We start from the raw sequence: 13215 nt of genomic DNA, 5'->3' as shown, positions 1-13215 counted from the left end.
GCAGAAGAAACCGATACTTGATATTGATCATGTATTGATACCAATGCTAAAGGTCTTGAGTTACAAATAAGAGAAATACGTAAATACGTAAATTTTACTCTGCTCGCATAGGTACCTTTCCCGTTCTAAATCTCCATTAATTCACCTGAATTCATCCTGCCAAAGGCTATAATACTTTTTTTTTTCTGCTGTGTGCATATCAATACTACAAATATCATACCATTCTTAAACATGAAATGATAGCTTAGTTCCCGTCCAAGCCGCCGTCACATAGAATATATGCTACAGTGTATATGTCTGTATAGCCACAGATTTTATACTGATCGAAACTAAAACCCATCATATTATATCAGCGTCTTCTTCAGTGCAGTGCGCCACGCGGCGGACTAGCGAAAGTCTGCATATCATTATAATAATAATAACACACGACACACCGTACGGCATTGCATAATGTTTCTCGGGTTGCATCTAATTACCGTAGTGTACTAGTATGCATGAACATGGACCCTACGTATGGGATCCACGGTATGAATAAACTGCGAAGGCGTTTGTGCGGCGTGGACGTTACATGGCCGGCCATCGAGCCATGTCCTGTGGGAAGAAATATACAGGACTGGAATTCATCTTCGTTAATATCTGCATGCTGGTCACGTTTCGATTGAGAAAGGTTGGTAAGAAATCATTATTGGGTTGAGACTGGCTCCTTGCTCACTGCTGTTAGTCTTATTTTATTATTATTTCACCTTCTTAAAGAGAAAGCGTGATATGAATATATTTAATATTTTTTTCATATTGTAGTTCATCATAGATAAAAGAATGCATGTAGACCATTTGATGTCACATAAGGAAGGTGACATGCTGCTACATCACAGCCTCTGCTATAGTTTTTGTAAACATCGTTCAAAGATAGGGTATCATCCAGTGATGAAATGAGCACTTGGCAGTCGTAAGAGGCTACATGCCACGGCTTTCCAAAGCACGTATAATCGTGTACAGTATTTGAACAGGCATTTTACTGTGTGTGTATCCTCTGATTTGGTGTATCATGTGGTGCAACGTATTACCATGTCATATCAGTGCACATAATTATGTTATTTCTTTTGAATACCCTTTACGGTTGCCGTATGACTTGAATGTCAAACTGCTTGCAATGACGACTGATTTACCATCAAGAGATGATTTTAACACAAAAACGGATCAGTTTCAGCTATTCATGCATGTGAACAGGTGACATGTTTTGCCACGAACTATATAGAAACATAATTATGTGCTGTTGAATTTTGAGTTTTGTGTTATATATATATATATATATATATATATATATATATTATTATTATTATTATTATTATTATTATATATTTGGTTATGCCTTACATACTAGTGTTTAAACAGGAACTAAAAAAATGAGATCGCTGTATCAGTTTAGTGTTGTTTTTTTAATGTAATGAGTGACTATAGTGTTATATCTGCCATTGAAATGCAATTACACAGACGTGAAAAAAAAGGACCAGCTTTTTTTTTTGCATATCTGAAATGGCAGCCACCCTATATACATACATACACCAGTGGAATAGGAGGTAGACGTAGATGACACCGCAGGACGTTAAAGCTTTCTTGGATCTCCCATTTTCTGGCTTTTAGACCAGCATAACCTTTCCAAAGAAATTCATATGCGCAGAGTGATCATGAATGTGTAATATGTATGGCATATGCACACAACCTACATTCACAATTGTATTAGGTATACACACGCAGGCACACACAGACACACACACTACACACACACACACACACACACACACACACTCATACACTTTATACATGTACAGATAGGTTGACAGGCATTCTGCGTTTTTAAACCTAAGACAAGTCACAAGAGTGTAATAGTAATAAAAAAGTATTAGAAAGCAATGTTAATTTCCATAAATAGTTTTGATATCAATTTAATTTGATTTAATTTTAATTGTGATATTATTTTAATTTTAATATCACGAGCATACATACATAATTTACGTATGTATGCATGTATGCATCGTTGTGTACACATTATTATATTGATATATCCATCTATTCACTCATAGTGCATATAACAGTCTTACCGTCAGGAATCTAGAACTACATAAAGCACCTGTTGGTCTAAACCAGGAGCATTAGAAGGAACTGTGATGAACTGGTTTCTCTCTCTCTCTCTCTCTCTCTCTCTCTCTCTCACTCTCACTCTCCCTCTCCATTTTTTCCATCAGGTGTCCCTCGTAACTGGTTGAAAGAAGGCGCAATGGCTGCTTTTGACTGCATTGAACGAGGACTTTCCAAGTCCTTCACAAGTTATGGAAAATTCATCGCCAGGTGGCCATTTACAGTACTCATCATTTCTTTAATGATGGCAGCAGTTCTAGGCGCTGGCATTGTGTTTATACGACTTGAGACAGACTCAGTTTTCCTCTTTGCACCGGATGAGAGCCAGGCTAGAGATGATGCAGATCTGATGGACGATGTCTTTCCCGTTCGCTATGACGAGTATCTCCCAAGTCGCGGGAAGGGAACTGCTGATTTCGGTGCGAACGTTATCGTCAGATCGAGAGTCAATAATAACGTTCTCGTTGAGGATATCATGGCTGAAATACTTAGGCTCGATAAAGCTGTACGAAACATTACGATTAAAACTCCAAACGGCACTGCACTCAGGTATAGCAATCTGTGCTCAAAATGGCAGGGGTCTTGCCAGGAAAATCCTGTATTGCAGGTTTTGCGGTACAATGCAAGTCGCATAAATGACATTGCACTGACACATCCAGTATTTCGTTTGCCTAACACTAGCACCGAACTTTTTATAGGAGCTTCCATCGGTGATGTTTCCCTAACAGATGAACATGATTCGAAGATTACGAGGGCAGGATATTTCGCCTTGAACTACTACTTACAGACGACTCCAGAGCTTGAGACTTCGTGCAGAACTTGGGAAAACACATTCATCGACTACATCAAAGACTTTGATTCCAATATCACCATGGTATCATACATAGTATCACAGTCGTTGGATAACGAAATGAAATCACTGACCTTGGCAGTTTTTCCATACTTCACAATCGCATACACCATTCTCTTCACCTTTGCCATCACATCTTGTGCCATGGCGGACTGGGTCTTCAGCAAGGCCGAGTTGGGCTCTCTTGGCATTTTGTCGGCGTCGCTAGCCATCGCCTCTTCTGTGGGTCTCCTTGGTTACGTGGGAGCCAGCTTCAATCTCGTTGTGGCATCAATGCCCTTTCTCATTATAGGTGAGGCTTTGACAGTCATCTTTGGTTTCTTATTATACTAATAGATAGCTTACTGTAAAGTCAACTATTTCGCACTAAACGACAATTTACTCTTCTCAACTGAAAACCTCTAAATTGTCACATCTTGCAATAATATTAATCATCCTCTTTAATTTCGTTGTGCGTGTGTGTGTGCGTGCATATTTGTGTGTGTGTGTTTTACTCCTTTTACATGCTGCTGTGCAAGCTTTGAGGAATGATTTGCGAGTATACAGCAGAAGATTTTGGTAAGCTTTTGCAGTGATGAAGGCTCTATCTTGTAGTCCTAATTATGAATAGATTTATATGACAGCTTGTATGATAAGTCAATTGACAACTAAATACAAATCAGCATGTAACCATGCATTATATATGGTAACCAGTTGATGAGGAAACACATATTTTTAAATTAAGCGTGCATGATTCATTAACAGATTTGGTGAAATGTAACAACGGGGTAGATTACTCACTGTCGAGTCAATTAATGCGGTTTAGTCATCTTCCCTTGATAGTCCTTTCAATGAAATTAGATGTTAAAAGACTTTGTCAATACAAATAAAAACTTTTTCTTCAGTTTGAGATAAGACTTTTGATCTGTCAGACAAAAGAAACCGAATGGTGTTCCATATCATTCATCACCATCCAATAAAATGCATTTCTTAGGAGTGATTGTTTACGCCACTATACGAGTTATCTTTCCAATTGTGTAACAGTTTATAGTTCAAGTTCAAGTTCAATTTGTTTCATACTTCTCATATACCAATATTACATTAAAAGTAATAACACATACAAGTTCTTGCACTTTGTCAATAATATACAAACAACAACAAAATACATACGTAATACACAATGATAACTGGTCGAAATCGAAGTCGGGTTGTACAAAGAGAAGTATGACTGCCGCCTTCTTCAAATAATCATACTGTGTAGTAATTATTCATAATCATGATAAACTTACAATATCAAATAACCAGATTGCTTAGTACAATATACTCTTAGCCGTATTGTATGCAGCAGGGCGTTTGCCCCCCCCCCCCCAAAAAAAAGAATAAATAAATAAATAAAAAAAAAATGTCTGTCCTCTCCTTCTTCCGACTCAGATATTATTACATTTTCAAACATGACCAAGAAAATGCAACAATTAAAGTATATATGTTCCTGCGTTGCACAATACACAGACTTTAGAATTGTATTGAAAGATTGATAGTAAGATAATAAGACGGATAGTAATTAATTTTTCATCTTGCTTTTTTTGCTAAAAATTTTCCAAACCTTCAACCAAAATTATCCTCTTTATTGTCCAATTTAGCTCCCCCATACCCTTCACCTGCTTAGTCGCTGCTCTTATAGATATTAAATATTTCACATAATTTGACCAGTAAATGAGAAAATTACGCAAAAAATGACAAAATTTAGTTATTGTTTTTTTTTTTGCAAATATACGAACGTGTCGCCTTACTTTTTAAATTTTCCGAATATTCCATCAACAGTGTACACCCGCACCTAGATTCATAACTATAATTCATAAAAGATGTTAGGATAGCAACTTTTGATAGAATAGAACTTCACGTAGCAACAGATAATCTGAATTCTTGCCATTACAATGACCCCAAAAAAAATGCTATTCCGGCAAGATTTTATTTTATAGCAACTTGTTTATATGAAATAGGGCATAGATCACTAAATTTTAATTCTAAAAACACAAAGCTTCCTCCTGTCAACGTAGCAGGGTGTGTCGGGGGAGGGATCCTTCGTACGGTCATTATCATGTTCCGCTCCGCACTGCATCTGCAATAACGCAATGTATGGGTTCATACGTAGATTGTTGGTTTGGATACATATGGGAGTCCGAAGAAGGGAAAATGATAATACACTGATACTACAAGGAATTGAATGATAAAAGTGAATCTAACGAGTAGGTTATGGATCCATTGCTTGTTGATGGCTTGTTTTGTTGGTTTCTTGTCAACAGCTAACCTGGCACAAAAACTGTACAGAAGGTATAAGTCATACCTCTTGTGATTCTTGTGAACTTACAAAGTAAGGCAGTATAGTCAGACAGAACTGTGTAAGCGTCAAACTATTGTACTTACAGAGTGTATAAGGCGTTGACTTAATTATTAAAACCAATTAATGGTTTTCTCCAAATCAGATATAATGCTCAAGTTGAAACATATTGCAATCAAACTCTTACTCGCCAATATATCCCCTCCCTTATAGTTTGCTACAACGTATGATCCTTGACAGTATGAACATTATACATAATTTCCATCTATAAGAACTTAGATTTTATGTTTATGCAAGGAAACACATTTCCTTTCCACCTTTGCTTTATACTGTAGGAGCCTCCGCTAGGAGGCATTAGATCAATTCATTATTTTGAACAAAGCCCAAGTAGGCCTAATTTGTGGGGTCATCCCAGTAGACCGACACCCACGAGTCATACAGCCCACGAGTTCGACATTGAAAACATGTCCATGAGTCATACAGCTCACGGGTTATACAGCTCATAAGTTCGACACTAGGCAAATAAAGCCCATGAGACCGTCACTATTAAAGTGAAAACAGCCCACGAGTTCGACAGATACAACACGGCGCGTAATGTGTCAGTCTCGTGGGCCTTATTGGCTTAGTGTCGAACTCATGGGCTGTATGACTTGTGAGCTGTATAACTCATGGGCTGTATGACTTATGAGCTGTGTGACTCTTGGGCTGTATGACTCGTGGGTGTCGGTCTCGTGAAGTCGCTCTTGTATAGACGGGGTCATCCCACTAGACAGACTCCCACGAGTCATACCGCCCACGAGTTCGACATTGAAAACAGGTCCATGAGTCATACAGCTCACGAGTCATACAGCTCATGAGTTCGACACTAGGCAAATAAAGCCCATGAGTTCGACACCAGGTAAAAACAGCCCACGAGTTCGACAGATACAACACGGCGCGTAATGTATCGGTCTCGTGGGCCTTGTTGGCTTAGTGTCGATTTCATGGGCTGTATGACTTGTGAGCTGTATGACTTGTGGGCTGTATGACTCGTGGGTGTCGGTCTCGTGACGTGCACCCGTATATACACGTACTGTACGTTCACAATATGTAATTTTTCCCTTCATAATATCATGCAAAATCAAACATTCAACTGCGTAACATCATAATTCAACGATGTTTTGGCAGCTTTTATCATATCATAATATGTTTGGGTTTTTTGTGATTCCTATTATTCTGAAGGTCTCGGTTTGGATGATATGTTTATCATGCTATCTGCTTGGAGGAAGACTAGTCCAGGAGAATCGGTAGAAGAAAGGATGGGAAAGACGTACTCGGAAGCAGCAGTCTCCATCACCATCACCAGCATCACCGATGCTCTAGCGTTTGGTATAGGGTCGATCACCCCTCTACCAGCAATCCGCATCTTCTGTCTCTACACCGGCGTTGCTGTTATCTTCGACTACATTTTCCAGATCACTTTCTTTGGGGCCTGCATGGTGTACAGCGGTCGCAGGGAGGCGGCGAATCGCCACTGTTTAACTCTAACTAGGGTGATTCCCCGGAAAGAAGCAAAATCAATGATGTATAAAATATTTTGTGCTGGTGGACTCACTCAAGATGAACGAGTTAGGAATGTTAAGCAGTCCTGCGAAACTGCAATCATGGCATTTTTCAGAGACAGCTACGGTCCAGCAATGATAAATCCTTTTGTTAAAGTGGCAACAATTTTGGCGTTTGGTCTGTATCTGGGAGGAGCTATTTACGGGTGTTTTAATATTACTGAGGGACTGGAACTGAAATTGCTGGCCAGTGATGGCTCCTCCGCCTATCGGTTTTTTGAAGAGCAGAGCAATTTTTTCTCAGAATACGGTCCATCTGTTTCAGTCGCGATTCATGATTCTTTGGATTACAGTGACGCGAATGTACAGAGAGATTTAGACAATATAGTTAAAACATTTGAAGATAGCCACTACGTGCATTCATCAAATTTTACAGAGTTCTGGCTAAGAGACTACGTAAGATATCTTAAAACCCTGAACCTACCAAGCCATGTAGTGCAAGAACAGTTTCATTCCATTCTTGTAGACCAGTTCTTAAAACACCCCGCATTCTTAAAATATAACCAAGACATAAAATTCAAGAACACAAGTGAAATTACGATTGAAGCCTCTCGCTTTATCATTTTGGGCGATAGCTTGGTGACCACCACTGAACAAATGAAAATGATGGCTGATGTTCGCGAGAAGGCTGACAATGCAAAGTATAATTTGTCAGCATTTACACAATTGTTTATTATCTATGAACAGTACGCGAGTGTGCGACCCCTCACTATCCAGAACTTGTCCATTGCTGTTGCCTGCATGTTTCTCGTGGCTCTCATTCTCATCCCGCACCCGTTTTGTGCTGTCATGGTAACAGTCTGCATCATTTCAATCCAGGCTGGAATTATCGGATATATGTCACTTTGGGATGTGCGTCTCGATGGCATTTCTATGATAAACATTATCCTCTGCATCGGATTCAGTGTAGACTTCTCCGCCCACATCACATATTCATTTCTTACTGGCACGGAGACGTACAATGGCAGGTACAGAGGAAGACTTTCCTTTCCCGAACAAAGAGCTGTGATGGCGCTCTACTCCTTAGGGATGCCGATCCTTCAGGGAGCAGTCTCTACCATTGTCGCAATGCTTGTCCTCGTCTGGTCGCCTAGTTACATCTTTCGGACATTCTTTAAAATCATGTTTATGGTAATGCTCTTCGGAATGCTTCACAGTCTTGTGTTCTTGCCTACACTTCTGTCTTGCCTGGGGGGATGCATCAAGGTACCACTCTCAACCTCAGAGTCTGCCACCCTAAACAATGGCCCCGGGGAAGGTAATGAATATAGCATAGTAATTATGTCACCTCGTCAAATATGAAATGTGTACACTCACTATTTTGTAAAGATGATGGATGGGATCCTTTGAACCAATGATAAGGCGCGGAGATTGTGTTAACGGTAAAATAACTGACAGCTTTGTTCACATCAGCAGACGGTGCCAAATTGATATCGCTAATTCGATAGCTACTTCTCATTGTGAGTGTTTTCTCGAAGGCAACCCAAAGCATCCTAAATTTCACAGTAAGCTTGACGTCCTGACCATCAAATCTTAGGACTTGATTTGCTTAATTTACGATGGAATTATCTTTGTTTTAAACCGAATTTTAAAAAATTAGAGATTACAACGATAAGTCAACAATCAATTATCAATTGCTGTTTTGAGTATGTAGACTTATGGAAACGGAGTTGGTAGGAGTAGAGAGGCACAGAAGAGACCTCAACAGAGGCTAGACAAATAAGAGCTATTCTGAGACGAATTTGAATAGATTTTTTTTCCATGTAGAGTGCAATGAACTGTCTACCAAGCATGCCAAATCTCGAACATATCGAATGTAAGACCGATGCAATTTGAGCAGTCAAGTCAAATAAAAATGAGAGAAATTCTACAGTTTTGACATTTCGCGACTTTTCACGAATAGTTCTTGAATTGTAGAAATGAGATATTATGCAGGTGAGTAGACCTAAGTTTATGATGCCATCGTCTCACAACTCGCCGTATATTTTGTCCAAAATCTTGAAATGTCCATTTCTCTCTTTTTTTAAAAATCTAATTCTCCCCCAGTTTCAGTTCCTACTTATAACTGACCATCGAATACGTGCAACCTATTGAGCAATGAAAAATACGTTGTTTTACATCTTAATAGTCGAAAGGTTTTTTTTTAAAACTCAATGGACAATTGGGATGTGGTGACATCATCAGTTCACTCCAATATCAATTCAAATCACGAATTGTTTGAGAACTTCTTTCTTCTTCTTTTTTTGTGCCAAAACCAGCTAATCTTTAAAATTTCATAACGTCCTTATTTCTTCTCCGATTTGATTGTTTTCATCGTTGTTCTCTGTAAATGATTTGGGTTTTTTATCCAATTAAAACTGCGGAACAATTTTGCCGTGTCTGTAGCCATTGACTTAATTACTTATAGATGGAGGGTGAATAAACGGGTTGATACTTATTTAGCTTGTGTTATTTTCTCTCACAGTGATGCTGGGAGGGCCTCGTGACATCCAGCAAACAGATGACAAGGAAAGCACATCGAATGGCACGCCTCTATAGAACACCCGACCATCCAGATCGGAGCGAGAGACATAGCCATGACAGACATGTTTTATGGAGTGTGCTCCTGATGAAAATTCTTCACTCTAGATGATTATGCTGCGTCGTTGGTGCTTTTATACGGCACTGGTCTTGATCAGTCTGTGCCATCCAGACTCCGTTATATTACGGTACATTGTTGATCCGACAACCAAGCTGTAGCCTCTCACTGTCCCGAAGGCGAAAATTCTTGTGAGCGAAGACGAATCGGGGCGCAATTGGACCGAGAGCCTCTTACCTGGTTATCTTCCCTCACCAGAGTTTTCACATGAATGCATGAATATAATCAGCTCTACGCTATTTATATGTGTCTGGCCTGTGCAAAGTTATGTTAGAAATGAGTTTGAGCTCAGCTAAAATGAGTGGTTGTAATCCATGAACCGTATTTCACAAAACACTCTTATGTTGTCTGAAGCGCCCTCTCTCAAGAAGACCAGTCCTTCATTGGAAGAATACCCTTGAGTGATTCGAGGAGAATGTTAGATGTTGATTGTGGACATCAAAGTTACTGACAAACGTAAAGACATGAGTCATCCTCATACATAGTGAAATTGATGTCAGCTTATAGCGTGACTACTCATGAGAATATTGCGAAGGTAGTAAATTGTGATTACAATACTTCAAAGCAGAATACGTTAGTACGGACAATAGCGTTAAAGCTGTATTTCCTATACAGACATCTTTGACATTTGACATGTATTAATAAGAAAATGACTTTACGTCATCTAACTACTTACGTCATCTACTTAGTCATCTACTAACTACTTACGTCATCTAAAGAGTTTGAATGCGAAACAGGCGAACGCCATTTTGATTTCTTAAGTAAGGTCATTACCATAATAGACAAGAATAACACATTCCCATGATAACGCATTCTTAACATAACAAGAAATAGTTTTGAAAATATTGCAAAATCATATATTTTGATTGTTTTCTTTGTTTGTAACAGCTTTAATCTAAAATATCTCTAATCAACTGTAACATTTCGTTCAGTATTGATAGGGCCTAAGCACGACGTATAAATCTATACTTCTTGTTTAAGGCATTATGGATATCACAAGCGCAAATTAAGTATACAGGTGTACTTTGTAGCAACGGGATTCAAAACAATATGGGCCTCCGTTGATCTTGCGAATTGATTTGGCTTGAAGACTGAGACGACGAGCCTTGCTCTCAAGCTGCTGGTGATTAATGTACACATGCAGTTTTCTGTGTATTGTAAGTAATTCAGATCCCTGATCATGTGAACAAAACGTGTAGCCCTTTTCGGTGGCAACTGTCTTTCTGTGCACAGTGTTTTAACCCCTCAGTTGTAATGAACGTAGTATAGTGAACGGGCAAATTAGCCGTTCTGGTTGTATCTGATCGTTTGCTTTGTCTTTCAGAAGTGTTTGTGACAAGCTGACGTGTATAGGCCTATAAGCATAATTAATGCTTATTCTAAGGGTAAAATAAGCGCGTTTGCTTTACCTGACTTCAACTTGTATCGGTAATCCAATGCTCCCATGTACTCACATGCAGCTTAAACAACTCTCCAGTACATGTTACATTTAAAATGATAATAATAATGATGATGATAATAATGATGATACTAATACTAATACTACTAATGACGATGATAATAATAATAATAATAATAATAATAATAATGCACTTTTATCCTCTTCTGAAAACCCGTTAACCATTATGCTCTTAAAATCAGGCATTCGAAGAAAAGATGATTGTTTTTTTTGTTACAATGTATTAGATATCAGGAATATGTCATCAAAGTGCCTTGTTTTCAGTACTTTTTTGTTTAATCGTTACTTGATATCACTGGGAGTGTTTGAGGCAAATGAGGGGGCGCTTTGACTGCATATGTGAGCATGCTTGTGATTTGCGTGTGACAAATAGTATTTCAGATTGTTTCGAGTGAGGAAATTACGGGTGCACGTCACGAGACCGAGACCCACGAGTCATACAGCCCAAGAGTCATACAGCTCACAAGTCATACAGCCCATGAGCTATACAGCTCACGAGTCATACAGCCCATTAGTTCGACACTAAGCTAGCGAGGCCCACGAGACCGACACATTAAGCCCCGTGCTGTATCTGTCGAATTCGTGGGCTGTTTATACCTATAGTGTCGAACTCATGGGCTTTATTTGCCTAGTGTCGAACTTATGAGCTGTATGACCCGTGACTCATGGACCTGTTTCCAATGTCGAACTCGTGGGCTGTATGACTCGTGGGTGTCGATCTAGTGGGATGACCCCGGAATTACATGTACATGTATGTCTTAATAACGTGTCTGTACTTATATTAATGGAGCCTGGTGTCTGTGGATGTGTGCTTTAAAAAGAAAGAAGAAAAAACCGGATTTAGTTGTTGGTCAAATGAGTCATAATGTAAGATTGATATATTTCTGTACAATGTTTGTGTATATCATAAATGCATTTTGTCTGTGTAAAATGTTCTGTTTTGCTTTTGTGAATGTCGATTTTTGTGGCATTGAACGAAATTCGAATAAAGAATTAAAAAATGGTTAAAGTACCAGCCTCGTCAACCTGTTTATAAGTGGTCAGGATGCCAACAAACCCCTGTCAGTACTCATAGGAACAGCTATTTGACTTTGGTCAAGCAACACTCAACGTTCATTCAGCTAATTAGGTACAGGCGGCCCGCACTCTTCTTTCCGTTCAACACTGTGTGTAATACCTTGAGCTGAAGTCATCCAGTAAACATCATGTTCATTAGAAGGAAAATTGTATTTTGCTTGCTGTGGAGTAAACCGAGAGAAGTTCTCTTCAAACAGAAATAAATAGAGACGTCTTACATCTCTATCTACTGACGATACGCTTAAATGTTTAGACTCAGTGTAACGATCACTTTTAGCAATTGTTTAGTACTAAAGTATGAATCTGCAACTTGAACTTCATAAAGGAATTTACTTGTATTTCTGTGTCAATGAGTCAAATGTCACACACAAACTTATAGACATATCATTAATGTGGCACGGAGAGGGATAAGGTGAAACAATGGAGATGCTTTCAGAACAGTAACTGTTGTCGATTGATGAACAAATCGATTAATCATCTTCAATAGCTAGATAGACGGCGGCTCCATTTTATATCACAAAAACAAGATACAAAATTGTGTACTTTGGCCTCTATCAGCTGTCTATAGAACACAAGTACTGAAATAGGTCATGTCCACGCAGTCAACGAATCGATCAACCACATCCATTACCAGAAATGAGACCTTCTTGTTTACTACAGCATTCTAAAGTCAGTACGGCGCCCCACGAGAAAAGCCTTTTTATGAACTACCGTGTCAAATATGCAGCTGAAAAAGAAAAGCTGCTTTGCGCTGTTGATTTTCAATGCTCATTGTTCACTAGAAATAATATGACCTTCCTGATGACAAAATTTTCTTATCTCACCATTTTAGTTGTGTGCTGTAGGAATTTTTGTGACGTCAGTGGTCTAGCGTGCTTAAAGGACAAGTCCACCTTCATATACATGTGGATCGAGTGAATGCAGCAATATTAGTAAAACACATCAGTGAAAGTTTGGGTAAAATCGGACGATCCGTTCAAAAGTAATGACATTTGCGGTTTCTGCGCAGTCACTTCTGGATGAGAAGACTAGTAGAGTGTATGATATCACATGCGTGGAACGATATAAGGAAAATATTAAGAGAATTTCACAAAATATAATTCATAGGAAAGGGCATATTTCATCCCCCTGCCTTCT

General features: G+C 38.9%; 1 protein-coding gene across 1 annotated transcript; it reads left to right on the top strand.

Annotated features, from left to right (window-relative positions):
- Nucleotides 1-2275: 2275 nt before the first annotated feature.
- LOC139744221 (patched domain-containing protein 3-like) lies at nucleotides 2276-9686 on the top strand. Its single transcript, XM_071654663.1, has 3 exons — nucleotides 2276-3278; nucleotides 6525-8162; nucleotides 9369-9686. Exons 1-3 carry the CDS (start codon nucleotides 2276-2278, stop codon nucleotides 9440-9442), a joined length of 2715 nt encoding a protein of 904 aa, XP_071510764.1. The 3' UTR covers nucleotides 9443-9686.
- Nucleotides 9687-13215: the final 3529 nt, after the last annotated feature.

The sequence above is a fragment of the Diadema antillarum genome, unplaced genomic scaffold, assembly GCF_040938485.1.
Source record: "Diadema antillarum isolate AM-2024a unplaced genomic scaffold, OU_Dant_1.0 seq00001147_RagTag, whole genome shotgun sequence".
Taxonomy (NCBI): domain Eukaryota; kingdom Metazoa; phylum Echinodermata; class Echinoidea; order Diadematoida; family Diadematidae; genus Diadema; species Diadema antillarum.
Note: the sequence above shows the minus strand (reverse complement) of the source record. Positions and strands in the feature narration are given on the sequence as shown.